This window comes from Myotis yumanensis, unplaced genomic scaffold (genome assembly GCF_028538775.1).
Source record: "Myotis yumanensis isolate MYYU_CA2020_CCGP unplaced genomic scaffold, mMyoYum1.0.hap1 SCAF_2, whole genome shotgun sequence".
NCBI classification, from domain to species: domain Eukaryota; kingdom Metazoa; phylum Chordata; class Mammalia; order Chiroptera; family Vespertilionidae; genus Myotis; species Myotis yumanensis.
The window spans coordinates 205508231-205522529 of NW_027223753.1; the positions used below are offsets into that span (position 1 = coordinate 205508231).

Genomic DNA, 14299 nt, shown 5'->3' on the forward strand with positions numbered 1-14299 from the left:
CTAGTTCTGGCCCTCGGCATACAGTCAGCCCTGCCCTCCTCTCCTGGCCTCCCTCAACCAGAAAGCCATGGCACTCTGCCAAAGCCCGTTCCATTACCAAAGTCTTCTGGGTCAACAATCCAGAGTCGCTGAAAACCCCACCTTCCACTGACTGCTCCGGAGAGCAAATATTTTGAAGGGTAAGCATTCCAGGCACGCAGAAGCTGAGCGTTGAGATCAGACTCAATTGCTCCAGCCACTTCTCTCTTAATGCCCAACTAAATCAAACTCCATCTTAACTAGTCTTTCCAAGTGCAATCCTGTTGCACACAGACGGCATACAAAGAGTGTTTAAGAAGGAAATCTCTCATTTCAGATTTAACATATATAAATGAGGAAATGGTGTGATTAAGGCTTTTAATTACTGCACCGGGAGTAATTCTAGAGTAGCTCTCATTCCAAACAATACAGTTTCGGTCTTCCACTTAAAATGATAAGGATGACCTAAATCTGGATGAGGGGAGAATTATGTTTTGACCGGAAATGTTGAGGTTTGGGGAAAATACTGATGAAAGACTTCTGATTTGGGGTAAGACTATCTGCCTATCAGAATCTTCTAAGAAAAGTGTAAGTAATCTCTCACTTTCTGTCAAAACCAGACATTGCAATGATGCAATCAGGCTAACAGACCGTGAGGTCTCCGTTATGCAAGCTGAAGGTTAGCTATTTCACGGTGTGATGAAGTGTTTACTCAAGGTTACCCACAAGGAAAGCATGTCTGCACGCTTCCAGCTAAAAGAAGTAAGAGGTGAGTTCCCTCTATGCCCTGGTACCCTGCCCCCTCACCTGATCCTTCTAGATGTTTCATTTTTGGTTGATGCTCCAACTGTCTGGATATCTCAAAGCCTTACCTTTTAGGTTGCCATAACAGGGTACTGGCTATTTATGTAAGTCCTTAGAAAATGTGTATTTTGAAGACATGTATGGGCCAAGAGGGCTGATCATTTGAAAGGCCAACTGTTGCACCAAGTGAGTATGTCTTTGATCAAAGTTCTCATGGGCAAATGAACATTCACCAACTATAACAATTAAATAATAGGTATTATGTACGTTTCCTTGGACTTCGGAGAACTTGCTAAGACCATCTTATCATTCTTCACTCATGTAAGCAGCTGTTTAACTGACACTCCTACTTTAGAACAACTCTCCATGTTTTGCTTTCAGATGATTTAAATTGATTCTTATACCTCTCCTTACAGTGTAAGATGCTAATCCTAACACTGAGATCACATCTAAATAAAAATATATATTTTGCAAGAAATTTTATACTTAAGTTAAAGTATCTAAAAATGCTTTTCAAAGTCAAATTTTAAGAGAGATTATGCATATCCTCATTTCTTTTAAAAAATGTGGAAAATGCAAACATGAATATTAGTACTTCCTAGGGATTTAAGCTTGATTCATTTTATTCTTGCATTCTAGTTGTAGTAAACTGGCAGAAAAAGCAAAACAAAACAGCAGGGCTGTATCAATAGCAGGGTCTCTACATTAAGCCCATTTAAATCTAATTAACTCTTATGTATGGGAATCAGAGATCCAGGAGACCTTAATAAAAGCTTGAAAACAATCTTATCCTTTGCCTAATACAGTTTCTTATACCAAATGGCACAATAAACCAACAGAGGAAAATGGAATAGACATGTCCCATGCTCATGTGTCTTTTGTTTAAAATTCACCACTTATTGATAAGGAAACTGGTGCACATCTGAGATGAAATGTCCACGTGAGCCAAGAGCCAACACTGTGCACTATTAGCTGAATCTGCACACTCTTACCCTTCAAAGTCAAGGCTAATTATCAGTACTCTGGGGGCCATATCAAGTCTGATGGCCAGTAAATACTTGGAGGCCGGCCTGGGTAGAGTGACCATCAAGCCAAGCCTTTGGGAAACCACTGCACTGATGAGGTTTCCTTGAAAGTATGTGTATTGTGAGAAAATGAACATCCCAGGAGGACTCCTATAAAACACCAACCCTGAGGATTTCTTGAGTGGGTTGCAGAAAAAAGAGGGCCACAGAAAGAGAGTCAGCAGAGAGAAAAACAGAAGCAACAGCCTAATTATGGTGTGGGGTGAAGGCAGTGATCAACAGGCTTAGATGCCACTGAGAGGGGATAAAATGTGTGTGATGGATCTGACAACCTACAAGGCAGCAAAGAGCTCACTCACTGGAGTTGAAGGGATGGATGCCTGATAACTGCTGACTGTGTAGAAAGCTGGAGGTGACTACCAACCATAGCAAGAAGCACAGCTGTGAATGGGTAGAGCAACAGTGGAAGTTAAAGATATGGGCTTGCCTTAGCTGGTTTGGCTCAGTGGATAGAGTGTCAGCCTGTGGACTGAAAGGTCCCCGGTTCGATTCCAGTCAAGGACACATGCCTGGGTTGCAGACTCAATTCCCAATAGGGGGCATGCAGGAGGCAGCCGATCAACGATTCTCTCTCATCATTGATGTTTCTATCTCTCTCTCCCTCTCCCTTACTCTCTGAAATCAATAAAGATATATATTTTTTTAAAAAAAGATATGGGCTCAGGTGACTGATGTGAGGGCCCAAGGGTCTCTGGTGAATAAGAAAATAAGAGGAGGCTAAAAATTACTGATACATGAAATGGAATGAAGGGTCTATGGACCAAAGGTCTTTACGAAGTCCAAGATCAATGAAGACACGGAACCCATTGACGAAAATATGGGCATTGATTGATACCCATGAATTTAGACCCAATTCAGAATTTTGCCTCAAAATTTAAAATGAGAACAAAGGTGGCAAAATAAACTCAAATTATTTAAATGGCAAGATACAGAATAATGTCTTGGCATACTGAACATGAGCCTATTACTGTATCTAAAATATGATTAGAGAATTTAGAATATCATAAGGCTTCCATTGACAATTAATGCTAAGTTTTTAATAATGTAGAAAGAGTCATATGACCTTCTCATAGGAATCCAGCAACACTGAGCTGATAAAAATATCATACAATAAAGAAGGGATCTTAAGTGACAGCCAAACCTTTAAGAAGCAAACAAGGCTGTACCATATTCTGGCAAAGTAGTTAACACTGAGGGGAAGAGTTAGAGAACTCTAGCTGGGTAACATTCTTAAAAATGTACCTAATCAATACATTAATAGGATGGCCCCCAAACTTAATACCATGAAAAGATTTAAACCTCTAGAAGGGGAGTACTTATAATCTACTTACCAAGCACCTACTAACCACCACATTCATCTCATTTAATAAAGACATTTAAATAAAATAGCAATTAATGGTTAGCATATACAATAGGACCCTAACTCTTAAGGTACAACATATGAATCGGAAATAATCTTAAAAATTCCATTATCACTATAAATAATATTTAGAAGTGGGTTTCTTTTAAAACAATCCTTTATCAGTAGAATGAAAAGCTAAGAGTAATAAAACGATTATAAACTAATCTAATGATATGTTTTATCTCTACACACAGATGCCTCTGGTATACACTGGCTTTAAACTAGAAACATGTAGGATAGACAGATCCTACTGCCTACAGATAAGAGTTTAATGTATTTTTATTCAGATCCAAAGAACCCGAGTTTCTTCTTAATCTGAGATTCCTGGAACTTCTTGGTTGTTAAATAAAACCTGCCCTTCCTCAGTTGATCAATACTGGCATAAGTAAATGACATTTACAGTAATTCCAGAGATTTTTTTTTTAGGGCTGTGAAATGGCTGCTTTACATCCTTTGCCTTCCTAGTAGTTAGGCTATTCCTTCTTTTAACGTCCCTTCCCTTTTACAATATTCAGCCAAGGCCTCCATTCATTCATTCAATATGCACTTATTAAACACCCAGCATGTGCCATGACATGCGAAAGCTCTGGGGATCGTTCAGTGAATAAAACAAAAGTCCCATTTTCGTAGAGCTTCCATTTAAGACACAAAATAATTATTTCCACATGTACAGCCTCTGCAGGGATGCCTCTCAGTGCGCAGCACCGTGTACTGTTATTCCCAACGCAGCTCTCTGATTAGTCTTTCCCCTCACCCGGCCCTCGGATCCACTGACTATAAACCTTTCTCCCAACCTATTACCCGCTTCTGGGTTTGCTATTAACATTCAAAGATGATGAGTACCTATACCGCCTGGTTACTGTAGTTTACAGAAATGTTACTCCAGAGTATAAACAGTGCTTTCTCTAATCTAATTGCACCATTTATTTAAAAAACTGACATCATGAAATAATTTAATCTGAGGCACAGAATATACACCATAGCAAGGACCAAGAAAGTAGGTATGGATATCTTAAAGGTGATTATAGCATATTCCTGACATGTGCAAGATAAATAAAACCACGTTGAATGCTCAGATATTTTTCTGGGCACCACATAAAAGAAATAACCAAGTGAATTTAATGTCTTTCTAAATAGGAAATGTGATTTTGATCCTATTCCAAATTTAAATAATAAACCATCTTGGTTCTATTCTAATTTTCCAACATTATGTACCAAGACGACCAACACAAACCAGTGTCCCTGGAATAGTCTTCAAATAGTCTGATTTAGATCTTTTCATTTTCTCTATGTCTTAGAATCCATAGCATGCCTCACTTTCTTTCAAGAAGTTTCTACTGTATGCTCTAGCTCACACTACTGTCTCCCTAACTCCTGTTCTTCAAGCAGTTCCACATCTTACACAAAAAGTTCATGTCAACTGGTGATAAAGTGCATTTTTAATTAGGACTGGAAATTTAAGCAGATTTGCGGTTGGGGGAGAACTTCTGGGGAAGAGGAGTCCAGTTTTAATCACGTTGAGTTTGGGTCCCTGAACAAATACCTGTCACTAAATTATTAGAGAAGATAAGCATGTTTCCATAGTAACAATAATCACAACTACAAACGGTGAAACTGTGCTCTACATTCTGTAAAATATGTATAAAAGTAACTTTATACATGCATAATCATAAGGTATACCCTAGGAAAAGCTAATATCTTGTAAAGTCGATAGAAACATAATACAGAAAAAGCTCAGTTGAGCTTTACCCAACTCAAAGTTAGCTCGAAAAATAAAAACACCTCTTTAACAGCGATATGACTTACAACTTTTAACTTAAAAGAAAATTTCTAGATTAAAAAAAAATGCTGGAACCCTTCAATTCAACTTATTCTGCCACGGGCGTACTTGATAAATTTCTCTGTAGCAAGAAGATGTGATAATATCATTCATTGCCATCTCATTTAGTTGTCTCTTCTGCTATATATCCCTACATTTCTAAAGTCTGTGTTTAAATGGCTCTCTCCATGATTTTTCCACTTTAAGTCTCCCTACAATGGAGAGTGAAATTTCACATCTGACCCCTTCCCTTCCCACAATCCGCCCAGTGCAGCTTCATCACCTGCATGGCATTTGAATCATGGCTGTGATGACTAGCCCATCTATGACTATGCCAACATTGCTCAGACTTGGACAAAGACGGTTTCTTTCTTTTTTTAACCTTACAACTTTTTGGTTTTCTTTTTCGAAAGCTAACACGTGCCTCATTTTACAGTTTGCTTCATTTGTGATGCATATTAGGTTTGATCGAGCAATTGAATCAATACCTCCCCCCCCCCACCCCCCCAGCAGGAGCTGGCTTTTCAGGCCATTTCACTATGGACACTCCCTTTGCTGAGACCACATTTCACCTGCTGTGATCACATTCCATTATCTCCCCTCCAGGTATACACAAAGAAGTCTCCACCCAGAAAAGCCCACCAACAGTCCTTTAAAAGCCGCTCCTGTCAGTGGGTGCTGGAGCCATCCAGGCTCAGCCACCTTGTGTGCTGATGGTGGAATAAATTCATAATCCCTCACCACTCTGGCCTGGTGCATTCCTCCTTCAGTGACCCAACAATGCATCCATCAGTACCGCATCTTTCCCGAACTCTGCACCCGAGCTCTAAAGCCACTCTAAGTGCAGCCAAGCCCCCAAGTGATGCGTCAATGCCATTTCCTTCCTGGAGACTGTCCTCCTGGGACCCTCCCCATCCTCCCCCAATCAGGCCTGGCAACAGCTGTGCATTAGTTTGGAGAGCAGCCAGGTTTCAAAGCTAAAGCGTGAGACTCAATGACAGGGGGGAAAAGCCTGCTGGGACTCATCACCAGCAAGAGCTGAAATTTATCAAGGGGATTGGAAGACAGGGAAGTTTAATGAAGCTACTCACTGATGGCTGTAAGAAAGAAAGAAAGAAAGAAAGAAAGAAAGAAAGAAAGAAAGAAAGAAAGAAAGAAAGAAAGAAAGAAAGAAAGAAAGAAAGGAAGGGAGAAAGGAAGGGAGAAAGGAAGGGAGAAAGGAAGGGAGAAAGGGAGAAAGGGAGAAAGGGAGAAAGGGAGAAAGGGAGAAAGGAAGGGAGAAAGGAAGACACCCAGAATTTACCCCAGTAACACTAACATTGAGAGCATTCTGTGTCAGGTACTAAAACTTGAACATTTCAAACATACCTTGATACTGAAATTGAAATATGTCTTAACTCAGGCTTTTGATTCACTGTCATCTTTTTTTAAAAAAACATAATGCCACAATGATTTATTAAAGTTGTGGTATATTATTTTTACTGATTTTTAGAGAGAGAGGAAGGAAGAGGAAGAGAGAAACATCAATGATGAGAATCATTGATCAGCTGCCTCCTTCACGCCCCCTATTGGGGATCAAGCCCACAACCAGAGCATGTGCACTTAACCGGAATTGAACCCCGAGGACCTTTCAGTCTGCAGGCCGATGCTCTATCCACTGAGCCAAACCCGCTAGGGTTTCACTGTCAACTTTATGACACTTCTTATGGTCATGATGCTCTTCTGTGCATACTTTTCCTTGGTGCATTTTAGTCAATTCTTTCATTAAGTATAAACACCAAGTTACTTTTTTGAAATGTTTTACAATACTTGAGGAAAATGATTTTCCCTAATTTCACTCCCAGAATTCCTGATGTAATTAACTCTCTCCCACTCCTAGACCAAACTTCTGACAGAGGAGGGAGCGCATTTCACTTATGTTCCTGGCCACACACCTAGGTCAATACTTACACAATCTATACTAATAAAAGGGTAATATGCTAATTAGGGCAGACATCTTCCAGATGTCCATCCGGACATCCATCCAGACAAAGCCCTGGTGGCTATGAGGCTTGGGGCTCAGGCAGCTGTGAGGCCTGGGGCTCAGGCAGCCGTGAGCCCAGGCTGCTATGAGGCCTGGGGCTCAGGCCTCGCAGCTGCCACAGCCGGCAGTGGCAGCAGCAATGGTTGGGGTGGCGCCTTCTCCTGATTAGCCGGGTCGCCTCCCGCAGAGGGAGGCCAGACTGCGGCTTAGGCCCTCTCCCCATGGGCAGGCTGGGCTGAAGGACCCCACCCCTGTGCAAGAATTTTCGTGCACCGAGCCTCTAGTGAGTATATAATTACTAGTCATTTTTGTAGAATTTATTTGTCTGTGAATAGTCAATCAAATGTTTCCCAATATGGAAATTTAGAGAAAACATTATTTTAAATAGTCCCTTTGTTACTAACTGATAATAAAAAAATATGGGTTTGTTGTGTGTGGTTTTTTTTTGCTCATTATCAATTTAAAAAACATAGCTAAATGTAGGGGTATGTTTAAACTCAAGATCACAAATCAGTATGAAGACTTTCCTCCATGTTTTCAGGTGTAATTAAGTAGCGCATTTATTTTATTTAAGCAACTAGAAGATTTCTAAGACATTCAGCCAATAATTGAGTTTAAGGAAAAAGAGAAGCATGATATTTATCATAGCATCACTTATACTAGTAATGAAGGAGACCCAAAATTTTACCTTTGGGATATTGATGTTTTAAGCTGGTTGTAAAAACAACAACAACAACAACAACAACAACTCAGCACTGGCCAGGTGACTCAACAGGTTGGAGCATCCCCCTGTATACCAAAAAGCATTTTCATGCTTATGTGAATTCCCCATGCCCATGCATTAAAATTTGATTTTTCCCTTTTAATCTGTCTCTGTTAACTTTATTTTTAGCTCATCTAGAAGAACTTAGAAGGTGTAAGGAAAAGTATTATTTATTTTTAGCCCCACAATGACTATCACCACAACAAAATAAAGGAAATTATCTAAATAACCAGAAGTGTCTGGTATAATAATAGTTTGAAATTGTGCTTTCCAAGAATATTTGATTTCATGAATAAAGTGTTATAAAAATGCTAAGTGAAAAAAAAACTAGGTCATAAAACAGGAAATAAGAATTATATAATGTTAAAAATAATAAGAGCAAAAATATGTGCAAAAAAAAGAGACTGCAGGAAGCAGAATGATTTGGGTTTTTCTTTCTGAGTTGTGGTTACATTTTCTAACTTCCTACAATGAACATGTATTACGTTTACAATCAGAGAGACTTATTTTAACTTCACCATTGCATTCTTAGCATGCACTGCAAATGAGATACCCATTAACTTCGCTATTCACTTTTCAATGCATCGCAGAGAAACACTGGAACAATATGATGTCAAATAAACTGCGATTTCTTTTTCATGCCTATCATCTGGGACCTGCATAGATGAATTTTAAGAAAACACTGACAACAGGGCACACCTATAGGGCATAAAAGCAAATTTTCAAAGATTGTTAATTTTCATTGTAAAGACTCATGGTAATTAATGACTCTTGAGTACATCTCCAGTAAAAAAAAAAAAAAAGAAAAAGAAAAAGGCAAAATTAAGGATTTAACTAAGTACATCATTCACACTGCCATAATTCTTATCTCAGACAAACATAAGTTGTTTATAGTCCTAGCAAGAAGATTTACATAATAGCAAGCACAATAATTAAAATGAGAAAATGAAAAAAAATTAAAACTGGAAACAGCATAAATCACTAAATTTTTCTCTCCAATTTTGATTTATTAAAAAAAAAAATCTTTTTCAACTTTAGAAAGCAAATCACGCTGGAGCCAATTAATAATTGAGGGCCAACGGAGAACTGGGAAAAGGAGGAAGGAGGTTTAACCACTGGTCTGGGTGGGTGACCTACCGACAAGAAATCATTTCTATAAATTTTCCTATTTAACCAAGTAGGAGGGGCTGCACCTTCTCAGTCCTTCCCCACCCAGATAAGATAAAAGAAATTTCTCCCCATTCAACAATCCACCCGGAAACAAATTAGCTCCCATATGAAAAATTTGAAAATAAAAAATTAAGCAAGATCAAGAATCTTTCTGAAAAAAATTAGAGATGCTTAATGCTGCTTAAGTCTGGTTGAAAGCAACAATGGAGACATTTCTTTTAATTTGGCAGCATGGTGTTTTTAAAATAAAATGTTTTCCCATAAGAAGTTATTCCTACTGTAAAAAACTCATAAGGCATAGGTTAAAAACAATCACTCTGTGTGCCTTTTAAGCCTGTTGACTTTTTTCCAATGGACCACTATCTGATAATAGACTTCATAATTCATCCTTTTATGACAAAAGCTACTCATTTACTTAGGAAAGGAATAGAAAAGGGCTTAAGTAAAATCAAAATCACCTGTAATTCCACCAATTGGAGATACAGACTAGTAAGATTTCTTTCCCATTCATATTTTCTTTTATATAGTTGAGAATCAGACTCTATATACTCATTTTGAAGTATGATTAACTTGGAATGAATACTCAAAGGTCCTATGTGGAAGACCACATAAAAAGGAGTCTACTATCTCTCCAAGGATGGCATTAGCTTTCCCTGATGAAGAAATGTCCCCAGTTCTGGCATTCCTTATGTGTGCATGGTGTAGACAATCCTTAAAAACATAGAACATTCAAGAATTTATATCCCTCTGGTGTGCAGAGACCAGGTTCCCCAAGCATCACTCTCATGGTATAACCCCAGCACATGAATCTCCCAAGACTTCATACGCAGTTGGATCTACAGAGTGCAGAGGTCCATGAAGACTGGAGGACGCATAGGTACTGACACTGAATTACTGTACAGTGGCATATAGGCCTTTATAAGATCATTAAAGTCTACATTCCCCATCCCTATTCTTAAAATCAGGTGAAATCTTGTATAACATTCTTGAATATCACGCTGCTGTGTCTCAAGAGAACTGTTGTTTAGTATAAATAAAAAAAACTAGTCTGGCACAGTATCTGTCAGAATATCTAAATACATGCTTTTCACACTGAAGACAGTTGTAGCTAATCCACACAAAAGCAGCCACCAAAACACAAAGTATGCTCGTAATTCAAAATTAAGGTGAATTGAATACCTTCAATTTTTCATCTGACCATAGCTGAATAGCTTCCTGCTCATTGCTACTTGTATGTTTGGAAAGCCTTGAATATGTAATGAAATAGAATGACATTTAAGGTAGTAATTCTTTTTTAAAAAAATATATATTTTATTGATTTTTTACAGAGAAGGGAGAGGGACAGAGAGTTAGAAACATTGATGAGAGAGAAACATCGATCAGCTGCTTCCTGCACACACCCTACTGGAGATGTGCCCGCAACCAAGGTACATGCCCTTGACCAGAATCGAACCTGGGACCCTTCAGTCCGAAGGCCTACACTCTATTCACTGAGCCAAACCAGTCAGGGCAAGGTAGTGATTCTTTAACTTCTAATTCTTTTGGTTTAATTTAATCTTTGCCCCCCCACCCCCACCCCCATAGATCAATAGTAATTTATCTTACGCGATGCACCTTGCCTGTACTGGACAGAGACAAGTACAGAGGGCACCAATTTCAAGAGTGGATCTATTACACCATGTAGAGTAGTCATTCAAATGCAAAGGGGTTAAAAGCTTCTCAAAGAAAATATCCTCCTTGAGTAGTGATAATCATGTGCTTAAATCCCACATGAAACAATAAAATGTTATTATGATTAAGACAGACCTTATACTGGGGAGGGGAGGAGGGCGGGGTCCAGAGGCACAATCAAAAGCAAAGGGTGAAATGAGAAAGCCACCCCACTCCCAAGGGAAATCATTCACTCCATGGGAAGAAAATGGCAACAGCAACAGCAACCTAATACCCGTTCCCCATCTAGACAAGGAATGCAAGGTACTGAGGAGCAAGTAAGCCCAGGGCAAACACAGGGATTAGAGAAACACAACCCAGAGCAACATCAGATCTGCATCGGATATAAAGTTCAAGAAGGTCGCATGCCAGACGTAACAGGCATTTTTCTCTAGTCAAGCTTTATTTTGAATTGTAATGTGCTTAATATTTAAGACAATTTTATTTTGTTTCCTAGGTAGCACCTTTCTGAGAATTAACTTCTGTAAAATAACCTTTCCTGTCTAAAAGATATATTTGGGTACAGCCAGTGAGGTTAGAGGTTAGAGGATACTTGGGTTAATGCTAAACAGTAATTCCTTGTTCAAGCAGCAGGTAATCTATCAGACTGTTGCCTGTTACTACCATAGAGTGGAACACATTATTGGGTGGGAATTTATCCTGTTTCAGAGTCATGGTTGTCTCTTTTATAAACACAACTGTGAGTTTTTTTAAAAAGTGTTATTTACTGCCTCTAAATCAGTCTTTCGTCTATGATTTGATTTTGAAAATCAGGTGGATATTTGCTCTGAAACAATCTTGTGTGAATATTGTAAGGGACATTGGATTAAGAATCAAAAGATCTTTGGCATTGGTCCTGCTTCCACCACTAACAAACTGTGTGAGTTACAGCAAGAGATTCAATCCCACTGACTCAATATTTGTGTCTGTGAAGTGAGATGACTTAGGATGAAGTTTCTCTAAATGGTGGGTAACACCGCTTATCATGAAAAAAACAAATATTTTGACAGTTAATCATAGTATTTTCATGAAATCTTCTGACTTCATGTTTATATCTGAAGACATTTTATACATCTTTTGTTCCTTTTTACAGTGTTTTTTCCCTTGAGTTTCAATACCCTCTTGCCATAGAGTAGAGCTTTTCAGAAGTGGAGAGGTGCCTATCTGCCACAACCAGTGGCACTAGGTAGTGAGTTACAATCTTCATGTGGGTTCCACCTTCCAGTCAATTCTAACATCTCTGAATAGAATTCTGAAGCAGAAAGTCTAAGCAAAATGATATACGTTCATCTGAAACAAATAGCAATGTGTCCTGTGTCATAAGCCATAATACTCATCCACAGACCTAGTATTCATTCCCAGTAAGATTAGTATCTAAAAAAATGTATTTGAAACATTTCATAGAATGGGAAAGTGAGAACCAACAGAAACTAATCATTAACAAGGCCTAGTTAACGAATTCGTGATTCCTTCCTAACGTGCTGAATTATATGGTCTCTTGGTATAACAGCTAAGATATCGCTTTTCCAACTCTCTCCATCAATTACCCTGTGAGTAAATCCACCAGATGAAATCATACTAATGCCCATTTTTTTCTATGAACGTCTCAAATTATACACATGCATCAACAGTAGCCAGTATGCTCTAATGATGATATTCATATTTGACCAAGTATTACAGACAGCTCCAGAATCTTCAATAGTTATGCTTTTTTTCTAAATTTCCTGTTGGGACTTTTTATTTTTTTTAAAATTCCTTTTAGCCTGGCTGGCATGGCTCAGTGGTTGAGCATCAACCTATGAAATAGGTCATGGTTCAATTCCCGTCAAGGGCACATGCCCAAGTTGTGGGCTGGGTCCCCAGTGGGGAGTGTGCCGAAGGCAGCCGATCACTGATTCTTTCTCATCATTGATGTTTCTATCTCTCTTCCCCTCTCCCTTCCTCTCTGCAATCAATAAAAAAATATATTTTTTAAAAATCCTGTTAAGTCATTGGAATGTATATCAATATTTGTTTACACCCTCCAGATGTAGATCTCTATGTTTTTATTTACAACCATCCTACTGGTGAATAAACTTGTAGAAAACATCTAGATGGTAGCCATCAGATCAGAGACTGCTGATTTCCACAACTCCTGGTTACATAAAAATATCAACAAGGGAGAGACTAATAACCAAGTCAGATTAAATGTGGCAAAAGTATAGTACCACACAAAACAACTCAATTTTCTAAATGAAAAGTTAAAGTAAAATCTGGTCAGTGAGAGAAACACACATTTAAACCGTAGTGATTACACTGTTTCCTCTATTTTGATGTGAGCAGGGAAAAAAATAAAAAATCCCCCAACTCCAATTCTCCAGCTATGGCCAAACAGGAAGAGTAGTCAGCTGTTGTAGGGAAGAGATTAAGAAACTAGCCCAGCCGGCATGGCTCAGTGGTTGAGCATCGACCCATGAACCAGGAGATCACAGTTTGATACCGGGTCAGGGCACATGCCAGTATGATTCTCTCTCATCGCTGATGTTTCTATCTCTCTCTTCCCCTCTCCCTTACTCTCTGAAATCAGTAAATTTTTTTTCTTTTTAAAGAAACTAGCAAAATGCTGGAGCTTCACATTAGGAGTGTTCTTTTGTGAAGTCGATGTCAGGAAACACAAAAGGCCTTAATTCTGCAAGTCTAGATAGTCAGTGTATGTGGGAATCACCCATAGAATTTGGTAAAATTAAGATTCCTGGGCTCCACCACCAGGCACTGTCATTCAGCAGTCCTGGGATCGGTCCAAGAATTTATAATTTTGAAAAACACCCTGGGTAAATTCATTCTGTGCCAGGGAATTCAGAAATATGTCTCCTATACTGTCGGAACACAGGCTACTGTAACAATCCAAAACATAATCCAATATAGAGTGGCAACATGCCAAACAAGAGTGTGTGTTTGAGCTAATCAGAGCATCCTTCTCTTCCATCCCCAAAGATCAGGGCCACGGCTGGCCAGCTCACCTAAGCAGCGGTAGGGGATCACCATGTGCCCGTGGGTCTTGCACTGCTTCCGGCCCCTCTTGCACCAGTTCTGGATGGTCACTGGCTGGTTGGCTTCCACCACATTGGTGATCTGCAGTTCAGGATAGACCTGGGAGCACACAAAAAGGGCACATTGTTACCTGCGGCAGGGGCTGGGATAAGCAAGCACCTGATCCATCACCACTGTTATTCTAATGTATTCCTTTTTTTAAAAGCTTCAATCTTTATTTTGAGAGTATTATAGATGTCCCTCTTTTTCTCCCCATTGCCCCCCTCCACCTGGTTCCCATCCCACCCCAGGCCTTCACCACCCTATTGTCTGTGTCCATAGGTAATGCCTACATGCATATAGGATCTTTGGTTAATCTCTCCTCGCCCCCCACCCCCCACCCCCCACCCCCTTCCCTCTGAGATGCGTCACTCTGTTCCATGTTTCCATGCCTCTGATTCTATTTTTATTCATCAGTTTAGTTTGTTCATTAGAT

At 39.2% G+C, this 14299-nt stretch overlaps 1 protein-coding gene across 7 annotated transcripts in view; it reads right to left on the minus strand.

Annotated features, from left to right (window-relative positions):
• Positions 1–14299, minus strand: part of APP (amyloid beta precursor protein) — a 216281-nt gene that overhangs the window by 129098 nt on the left and 72884 nt on the right. For all 7 annotated transcript variants that reach the window (XM_070407007.1, XM_070407006.1, XM_070407005.1 and 4 more), the window contains exon 3: positions 13794–13923. In XM_070407007.1, the coding sequence (XP_070263108.1) occupies positions 13794–13923 (130 nt within the window). The remainder of the gene's footprint in view (positions 1–13793; positions 13924–14299) is intronic.